Source organism: Epinephelus lanceolatus, chromosome 9, assembly GCF_041903045.1.
Source record: "Epinephelus lanceolatus isolate andai-2023 chromosome 9, ASM4190304v1, whole genome shotgun sequence".
NCBI classification, from domain to species: Eukaryota; Metazoa; Chordata; class Actinopteri; order Perciformes; family Serranidae; genus Epinephelus; species Epinephelus lanceolatus.
The window spans coordinates 42228994-42240000 of NC_135742.1; the positions used below are offsets into that span (position 1 = coordinate 42228994).

At 40.3% G+C, this 11007-nt stretch overlaps 1 protein-coding gene across 1 annotated transcript in view; it reads left to right on the forward strand.

The window, feature by feature from the left end:
* Positions 1-3833: 3833 nt before the first annotated feature.
* npr3 (natriuretic peptide receptor 3) overlaps positions 3834-11007 on the forward strand; it is a 43402-nt gene continuing 36228 nt past the window's right edge. The window contains exon 1 of the mRNA XM_033618460.2: positions 3834-4494. Within this exon, the coding sequence (XP_033474351.1) occupies positions 3834-4494 (661 nt within the window). The remainder of the gene's footprint in view (positions 4495-11007) is intronic.

Consider the following 11007-nt stretch of genomic DNA (forward strand, 5'->3'; position numbering starts at 1 on the left):
GAGGGATTCATTACAGTATCGTAACATGGTTTAGATTTCTAAATAAATATTCACCTCATTGCTAGATAGACCTACTCCTGAAAAACTCGTGCGCAAGGCTTTTTGTCCCTACGAGGCCGCCGTCATTTACCCGACGGGAGGGGTGAGCGAGTGAGCCCTGCAATCTAGAATTTTACCACTGATGTCACTGTTTTCAACCCATTTTACACACTGGCCCTTTAAAAGAGCCATTATTGGCCAAAAAAGAAAAAAAAAATCTGTCTGGAGCTGCAAAACATATTTGAATATAGGTAACAGCCTAATAAATCTAAATTAGCCCATCAACATTACAGTTAGGTCTAAATGAGCATTCGTTAATATGATTTACTACAAGGCAGCTACTCTGCAGTCAACTAGTTATAATTATTTAGTACTTTAACTCTGCAGCATTGGTGGTGAAAGCAAATGAATCTGTCCACAAACTATTACATCCTCTATTTTCCTCCAAGACTTTTCTTTTTTTGGATTTGGAATCTATAGCTAGCCTTGAGAGACTCCAGGCTAGCCACAGCTACTGAAGTTCAGCAAAATTTAGAGGAAAAGGCACCAGGCTGTAGCACATGATGCACATTTTAGCTGACAAAACATTGAAACTTCAAATTTCACGTATAGGCTACACATTTTCACAACTGTAGAAAACAATAATCACTTAAGGCCTAAAATAATTAATTAATTTCCATATAATCTTATGTCAAGGCCACAGGGAGCCAATGGAGAGGGTGTAAAGAGCCGCAGGTTGTCTACCCCTGATCTAGGGACTGTGGCACCATGTATGTGACTTCATAACATATTACCTGATGAAGTTTTGGGTTGAGCTGCATTGATTGTTAAATAGTCTTTAAAGGGTGATTCACACAATCTCTAATCACTGCATCAAGTCTGTTATTTATGTAGGGTGCTGTTGCTGGTCAAATCATGAAGAAGGGCCCAAAAGGCCAGCTCTGGACCAAATTAAAACTAACTGATACCAATTTAGGCATTTTCATTTGCAAGTGGATGAGTGAGCAATGTATTTTGCATCTGCTTCATTGGAGAGATCCAGTCACAGCTGTGGTATAGGGGACACATATCATGTGACCAAAGGCACCACATACTTCAGTTTGTTCAGAAACAGATTTATAATAACATTACACACACACAGTCAAACATCTTATGAATTGTTTGTTTTTATTTTACACCAAATATATAATTTCATTCAGACACGAGTGGCATGTATCTCACCTGTGACACACAGCAGGTTGCTCACAGCAGAAAATGTTTAAGTAAATATCAGTAGGTTTTATGTTTATGCAGAGGTGATTTTTTTTTCAGTGTGCAGCATACATCTTCATTTTTCAGTCATCATACCTGTGTTTTGTATGGACTGTATTTATTGGTATATTAAATTTATTGTTAATCTACTTGTGTTACATTTAAACTTTACATGTTTTTTCATTCAAGATGTTATTTAACGAGTCAAGACTTGGACCTGAATCAATCAGCAACACCACTAAATACCCATATATATTGGTTTTCAAGTGGAAAAAAAGTGATTTCGGGGGTTAGTTACTTTTTTATTGATTGGAGGGATAAACAGAAAAAAATGCTCATATAAATATCAGTTGGTGCATTCAAAGTATTTCGTATCTGATTCAGATATGAAGCTGGTTTAAGAACTGATTCAAACAACAGTATCTTATCGTTTTACATTTGCTCTGTATTACAATAATAATAATAATAATGATAATAATAATAATAATAATCATGAAAACAATAATTACAATGATAATAATAATAATAACAATAATAATAATAATAACAATAATAGCCTAATAATACAGTTTCCACAGAGAAAACTGTCGATATTCACATTAATTGTTGACATGATATGGTGAGTGTGAGTTGTCTTAGTTTTGTGAAGAGTCATAAAAAAGTCATAGTGTAGTGGGCTATGTCATACTGTGCGGTCCTCAATCATATGCCAGCTCCCTAAGGGGCCGTACACATGCCACATGTATTGTGCCCTAAAATTCATTGTTTTTAATGTAGATGTGTGGAAGGCATCCTCAAATGTCATAACGACGCAGTCGCAGTGTGCACACATTCCTGAGCTCCTATTTTTCAGTGTGTGAAGGCTGCGCCCTGAGATAAAGTTAAACTTTTGAAATGCAGCAGAGTGCACCGCATATCACGTGACAAAGACCAACCAATTCCAGCTGACAGAAATGTTTCCCTTCATCTGTAAATATCAGTCTGTGATAAATATTGAAAAAAGGGGTTGATCATTTTAGTGCAGGGCTGCCAGAGCTTTACATCTGTCCCACAGACAATAGGCCTACACGCAAACAGCGCCTGGAAGAAGATCAGCTCTGCACTCAGGATTTCGGGTAAACAGGCTATGATACAGTGCTTATTAAAGTTGCTTAGCAACCTCAGACGCAACTTGCCGCCATGCTCTTGAAAGCTGGCACAGAAAAGGCACAAAAGTAGCACCCAGCACCCGACCCCTTTTCCATGCATGTTTACGGCCCCTAAAATGTCATTGTCTCATCACAGCACTGAGAACTCCTGATCTAAGATGTTTGTTTCAAAATGCTATAAAATGATCAACTTAGCTGCAAAGTTTCTTAAAATTTCTCTTGGGGGGAACTCTACCTGGAGAGTTGGATCAGCCCCCTCTGTTAAAAAATGTGGTTACGGCCCTAGATTATGTGAAATACCTTGCATGCAGATTCGAGTGCCAAGGAGGCTTTGTTGTTGTTGTTGTTCCTGTACATAAAGTAGCCTTCTTGAAATTTTACGAAATTTATCCTTGTAAGCCCACCATGCACTAAAAAAACACAGAGGACTTAGGTATTCTCAAAAAATAACTGAGTTTGTTAAGTTGTACAGTAAACAGATAGTACGACTTCTCTTTTGTTGTATTTCTGACAAAGGAGCTGCTCAAGGAGTAAAACTTGCTGTTCCTATGAGAGTCACTAAATCAACTAGCCTACAAATATATCTCTGTGACAAAATGTAGGTTAACTCTAATGTGTCTAATATAAAGAATATATTTGTAATATAATAATAGTCTATGTGATGTGAGACTATATATCAACAGTCAGTAATATAGCATTACATGCCAGCTGGACCAACAATAGCGTGTTTTCCTCAGTGTCCTAAATACCTAAAACCCCAAAATGAAAAAGAAGGAGAAAAAAGAAATGTATTTAAGGTGTAACACATTAGCAGTGTTTTTTCACCCTGGCTGCAGCCCGATATATGCGCATCATGAATAAATGCACCTTTGAAAAACACCTAGGAAAGTTCTGTATTTGGCTTGTTGTTTCAGGCTTACAGAACCATAATTCCTATTAACTCCATTAACTGACGCTGTGTTGAAGTGGCTCATTGTGAGCTCGGCTGCAGTGTCGCTTTAAGAAGGAGGTGGGCAGCGCTCCGATGACGCAGGAATAATCCTGAAAAGATGCTTCAAAACTCCAGGCCGGAGCCAGCGTGTGTGGTGGTTGCTGGCTGAGCTGGAAGAATCTCCGAGCCTGGCAGGATCAGCTGTTGGGAGAATATTTTGAGCAGGTTCAGGAGCCTTTGAAGGAACTCTCAATGCAGAATAAAACACACACATTCAGACCGATTCGCTTGTTTAAAAGACAAATACAGTTATTTACTACTAAGCCATTTACTCACAGCGGAGGGCTTTCTGTTTGCAGCTGTATGTGCACTGCCAAGTGGAGCCAACTTGAGGAAAGAAACATTTGAGGAACATCTCTCCAACACACTTCATTTACTTGAAGTGGGACTTGGGAAGTCGCATCATGCCACATCTCAGCACACTGTGTGTGTACTTTTTGATGGTCTTGAAGCCAGTTATGACAAACACCATCACCGAGGACATAGAGGTTTTGGTATTTTTGCCACAAAATAATTCCTACCCTTTTTCACATACAAGAGTCGCGCCGGCGATCCTTTACGCACAACAGAGGCTGAAGACAGACGGAGGACAGTACTCCGGGTTCCACTTCAACATCCAGTTTGAGAACTCTAACTGTGTCAATGATGCTCTGTTCATGTTAGTGGACAAGTCGTGCGGCCAAAAGCCGGATCTGATTTTGGGTCCGGTGTGCGAGTACGAGGCGGCGGCGGTGGTGAGGCTGGCATCTCACTGGGACATCCCGGTGATCTCGGCAGGTGCCCTGGCTGCCGGCTTCAGCAACAAGAACACCGAATACTCCCACCTGACCCGCATCGCTCCGTCTTACGTGAAAATGGCAGAGACCTTCACCGCGATGTTTGAGCACTTCACCTGGAAGAGCGCGCTGCTGGTTTACGAAGACGACAAGGAGGAGCGGAACTGTTACTTCACTTTGGAGGGAGTCTATCATCTGATGGCTGACTTTAACATTAAAACATACGCTTTCTACCACGATAATCGCTTGGACACTGAAGACATCCTCCAAAACATCCATGACACTGAAGGTAATGGCGTTTTCAACACTCCTTTTGTAGCCTAAATGAATTACATCATTAGTATAGTAACTAGGTTTAGTAAGTCATCTGTTAATCAGCTCACATGTCGGGTTGATATTTGACATTGTAATGTTGGCATCACAAATCAGTGTCGATGTCACTTTCCTTTTTATAAAGAGATTAACCAAAGGTGAAATTGTTTTTTTGTGCGTATTGCCACATGAAGATATGCTACTTGTTGGCCTCACTTGTCTACTGATCTGCCCACTGTTGGAGCTAAAATACTGACTGGTTAATCCACAGTAAATAACTGTGAGCTAATTAGTAAGGCTACGTGATCAACGTGTTCCCTTATTTAGGATCTCAAACGCAAAGTTTTTCTTGTTTTTACAGGTCATACCACCAGGCATTAAATTCGGGCTGCAACTAATGATTAAATTTATTATCGATATCTGCTGATTATTTTCCCAGTGTTTGATCAGAACGCCAGAAAATGGTTTAGAAAATGCAAATCGTAAATTTGCCCACCAACAATCCAAAACGCAAAAGAGAACAAAGAAGAAAATAAAAGAGAACAGAAAATCTACAGCTAGTTTTATAATACACACATGCCCACATGTAGGCCTTTACATTAGTATTGCATGGTGTATTGGTCATTGCACAAATGTCTTATACAAAATTATTGCACAAGTGCCCTACACACAGTAATTGCACAGATGCAAAAGGTTATTTTACAGCAAATGCCCTGCATCAAATTTTTGCACATCCCACACCCACACACACCTACCCACACACACTTCATCTCCTACTGTGAAGTAGTTTGATTGATAGTGGGACTAACACAAATGTACACCTGTTCAGTTTACAGGTAACCTGTATCAGAATCCTTATAAAGGGTGTGATTTGTGTAGTAGTACATTTTTAGGCCCTGCCTCCTCACTGTCTCCTCTCCACTGTCCAAAACAGTCATTAGGAAATTTAATAAACTTCAATTCTCATCATTATTACTACTGGTTGTAACCCCCCAGTGTCACTATCGGTCCTCTGCAGCTCATCTTGTAAACACTACCCAGGGAAACCGAGAGAGAAGACTTTATTAAACAGACTCGTATTAGTTTTAGCTGAACTTTAGAATGCATTTTTCACCCTAACAAAGTCTGTTCACTTACATTATAAATCACAACAAGAAGGGATCTATTCAGGACCAGTATGCACAGCAATGACTTCAGGTTCACAGAAATAGGAATCTATGTTTGGCATTTTTGCATGAAAAATGTTGCATGGCTGTCAGAATAGTTGCTCACTAATCTTCTGTCAGTTGACAGAAATCAATAATCAACCAATCAGTCAGATAAATTAACCAATGTAAAGAAACTTTGGTCAATAAAGATTGGACATTTGTCACAGTTTCAGATTGGATTACAGGAAAACATCACCTGCAAAATGAGCATCTGTGCATCGATTACTCACTTTGTGTTTCCTTCAAAGAAAACTCTCTTTTCTCACATGCCTCCATGTTGAACGGAGAATCCAAAAAAGGCAAACATTCCTCATGATTTGAACAACGTGGGCCGTGTCTAACAACAGCAAAACTATATCAAAACATCCATTTACAAACTCTCACACAACACATACAGTATAATCCAAGTCTTATTTATCCAGTCGTATGCTCAGTACTTGCCAGACACATGCATTTTCATCAAAACATTCTGTTTTAAAACACTGAAGCCCACAAGTGGTGTACCCTGAGCATGCCTGAGCAGGCGCGTGTGTATGAGCTCCACTTGAGCAGAGTTCAAACACACGCGCGTGCCCAGGCACGCTGCTCAGCCGTGCATGAGAGTGTTTGTACTAACTTGCTTTCAATGGTTAGGTTTAGCAAAAATGTGTTTCAGAAGCATTGAGTGAGCATATGAATGGATAATGAGACTTGGATTATACTGCACAAGTTGTGTGACAGTTTGTGAACAGATGTTTTGGTATAGTTTTGCGCAGTGGTGTAGTGCTAGCTGATGAGGTGGGTGTAATACTAGGTAGATGGGGAGGTTACTGAGGAGGAGGTGGGTATACTCTTCTATCCTTTGGCTTTTTGGCTAATAGGTGGGTATACTGTAAACAGCCAGAAGAAGAGGTGGTTATACCCCATATACTTGCGTATACCCCCTACTACACCACTGGGTTTGCTGTTGTTAACTGTGGACCCTGATTAGTTCAACTCATGAAGAATGTTTGCCTTTTTGGGATTCTCCATACACTGTGGAGGCATGCCAGAAAAACAAAGTTTTCCTGGCAAATTTAAGGTAATATGCAATGAATAACTGATGTACAAATGGTCATTTTGTGGGTGAAGTATTCCTTAAATAATTTAAATAAATATTGATTAGATCAGTAACATTCATAAGCTGCTGAGCCAAGTAAAGCCACTTTATCCATCTCTCATGTAGGAGCTGACACTGAGGAGAAACACCAGTGTTGGGCATCCATGTTTCATTTGTCCTCACACCACCCGCATTCTTCATCACTCAGACAGACTCACATAATGTCCTGCTGTTTGCGTGGAACATCAATTCACATGTACACGCTCAAGAGATGAGCCACATTGGTTAGCTGCTTGAAACTGGATAAGCAGCTTGTTGACTACAATCCTCCGGTCATAACAGTTCCTGGTTACATCACCTCATATCACAGAGGTGTTGTATAAATTAGCATATATTATACATGCTAAACGCTGCAGAACCACAAAGTGCACCTAATGGCAAGTAATTAGTATTCCTGGCATGTCAGGTGCTTAACTGAGAGGTTTAAAGGGTTTCAGCAATGATTGTACAGCTTTAAACAAAAACTGAGCAGTGTTAGAGGAGAGAGGCAGGCTGTTAGCAACTTGCTTCAGCATTTTATATTAGGGATTCACCTGTGTATAAATGCTGACCAGCAAATCCAGATACAACATCAGTTAACAATATCATATAGATGATTCTGCTGCATTACTCAGCTTTGCCAATGCTAATCAGGAACACTGTCACATTCACATTTCCAGAAAAATATCTACAGATTCAGAAAGATTCAACATAGAAAACCTGGGTTTCTGGGTTCTTGAACATGAAAATTGTGCACATGTGCATGACTGTAATGCAACTACCAAAATGATCTTGTAAACAATGTCCTTTAAAAGCACAATCTTATTACATACAGCCACATTCTGCACTGTTAAAGCATTTGAAACATGCAGAATGCCCCTACAGCATAGTGGTGTCCCGCTGTACTGTATACTTCTTATACAGTACAGCAGCAGCTCTAAGCCCATTTGATGAGCTGCAGGTCTTAGCTACTGTATAGTAAGGGGTCGGATTCAGATCCAGATTTGATTTCAAGATAATTTATGATAAATGTTGGTCCTGGCGTTGAGTTTTGCAGATGGGTACTGGTTTGCAAACGGGGTCCGGCAGGAGTCCAGAAATAATGTTGGCATTGTACGTGTCTGCAAACCACCAATATGTTACATTTGTACATTATCATGTAGCAGATATGTTGAAACTTGACATTTAATCTTGGTTAACCAGGTTAGGCATAAAACCCACTTAGTAATTTTGAGAAATGGTCATGTTTTGGCTAAAAGTACCCAGATTTCCCGGCACTATTGCCTTTGAAAAAATAGCGACGGGTCTTTAAAAAAACATCCGAGTTTGGTGCTTAAACAGATATTGGAAATACAGCCATAGCTTTCAAAAACACAACCAGTTCCAGTGTTTGTTGGTCTCAAACAGTGGTCTGTAACTTGGCAGGCATCTTGCCCAGGTGTCACGCCACCCAACATCCCCTCCACCTCTGCATGACAAAGTCATCTCATATACTTCACTTCATAAAAGTTGATACAACATGTATTTGTGGTTTGCAGAAACAAACGACACCAACATTTTTTTTTTGTTTTTTGTTGCGACAGAGCTGAGGACTCTTGTGGGTCTTCACATTTGTTTGAATGCTTTCTTTTGTTTTTATCGTGCCACCTTCAGCTGGGCCGTTGGTCTATAGGGTATGCAGCCTGATCATCATCATTGTATCATGGCTTATTTTGGATTGATAGGCAACAGCAGTTCTTTTGTTGGCATTTGTTAATGCAGAGTTAGTCGGGCTTAGAGGTCAGGGGTCCGTTTCACAAAGCAGGTTCAACAAACTCTGAGTCTAATCCTGAACTCTGAGTTGATCTACTCTGAGATAGGAAACTCTGAGTTTCTGGTTCCAGAACAGCTGATTTGAATCAGTTTAATCAACTCGGAGTAGTTTCACCTGGAGTTAAACGCGTGCACCACAAGTATAAAAAGCCAGCATCAATGGAGCCCCGATTCGACGAGTCACCATGGCAACGGGGAAGAGGAGGGCTGCATTTTTCACCCCACTAGAATTAGAAATCTTAATGCGCTCATATGGCGAGTTTGCACACGTTTTCAAAAAGAAATGCAACACCGCTGCACCTGCAAAAGAGAGGGAGACGGCGTGGGAGAACATTGCTCCTCGGGTCAGTGCATAAGTTTAAATGTAGTCCTTTGCAATCACAATAATATTACAGGGGAAAACTGCTTGAATGGTAGCCTATTAATTTATTTAATTTAGGTGCAGTCCCGCAGGGGAGAAGCACACTTGGCAGCAGTTTAGGATGAAATATAAAAACATTGTTCAAACAGGTAAGACCTCGGCATAATCTCATGGGGCTACCTCATTTTGATCATGTTTTACATTGTAAAGTAAATATTAAGTGGCTGTTTGACTGTGCAGTTGTTTTATCCCCAACATAATGCTGTTTTCACACACATAAATGTCTTCTCATCTATATCATGTTCTGTTAAATAATTAAGCCTATTTAAACTAACACAGACTTCTACTCAGCCAACAGAAAGAAGGCAGATGCCTGTAAAACGAGCACACTTTTCTGACCGCCCTGCATACAGTTGCCTTACTCAAGTGCTCAGCATCTCCGACATTGTACAAAAAACTTCCATTTGCAAAGAAACGCAGCACAACACACAATACCTGCTGGGATGTGAGAGCATGACTACGATTGGTAATGTTGCAAATGTAAGGACGGATTAGGTTGTGTATGTAGATGATGGAGTGTGATGTGAAATGGTACAGCTGAAAAAGATAATTGTGTGGAAATGCTAAAACATCTATGCGCGGTCTGATAACCATCTCTCGAAGAATACTTAATTCTCTGCGCAGTAATGCTGCATCTTCATCCACGGGATCGTTATCAAAAGGACATGCCATGTTAGTGAAAAAAGTCGCCACCTACTGTGCCCAATGGACTTCTAATATACTGACTCTGATTTCTTTAATGATTTTTTAAAATGACAGAGGGCAGAACTAGGCTATGCCAAAACTCGCCTGCTGACTGAATGAATGAGGAAATCAAATGGAATGTGTGGGTCTGAAAGAGGGCGGAGACAGAGAGAAACTCGAGGTTCCTCGGTTCATTGAGAAAACCTGGTCCCGACCAGGTTAGGTTCATAGAGTCTGTTACTACGGTAACTGACCGAGAGCTTAAGTTACCTCTCTCTCTGAAACAGGCTAGAGTTACCCCTCTTTCTCTGGTTTGAGTTACCTCCCTTTTTGAAACGGAAAACTCAGAGTTTCCCTCATTTCATGGTTAACAGAATCTGAGTTTTCACTAAACCTGCTTTGTGAAACGGACCCCAGGACTGCTTGTGCCATTGAACGTGGCATGGTTGTTGGTGTCAGACGAGGTGGTCTGAGTATTTCACAAACTGCTGATCTACCAGGATTTTCACATACAACCGTATCTAGGGTTTACAGAGGATGTTCTGGAAAAGAGAAAATATTCAGTGAGCAGCAGTTCTCTGGGTGAAAAATGCCTTGTCGATGCCAGAGGTCAGAGGAGAATGGCCAGACTGGTTAAAGATGATAAAAAGGCAACAGTAACTCAAATAATCACTCTTTACAACCAAGGTATGCAGAAGACCATCTCTGAATGAACAACACGTCGAACTTTGAAGCAGATGGGCTAGCAGAAGATCACACGGCGTGCCACTCCTGTCAGCTAACAAAAGGAAATTAAGGCTACAATTCGCACATGCTCACCAAAATTTGACAATATAAGATTGGAAAAACGTTGCCTGGTCTGATGAGTCAGATTTCACAACATGAAAGCATGGCTCCATCCTGCCTTGTATCAAATTATTTGTAAGGAATAAAAGAAACAACTTGTTACTGTCACTCTGTTGTCCTAAGGTCGTTTTTTATTTTAAATGAGTCAATTGCGCCCCCAAGTGGCGAAAATCTGGTATTACCGACTTGATGCATTTTTTTTTTTTTTTTACAAAAACCGGACCGTTTTTTTTTTCTCATACCGACCCAACCCTACTAGTAGGCCTATTGTGTATTTTTCCAATACTGCAGCAGTCTGCTCTGCACACATGTAATTTTTTTTTTTTTTTTTTTAGCTGTGTTGACAATAACATAACGTCAAACTCTGAACAGGTTGGTGTTTAAAGAGTTCATGTATGATGT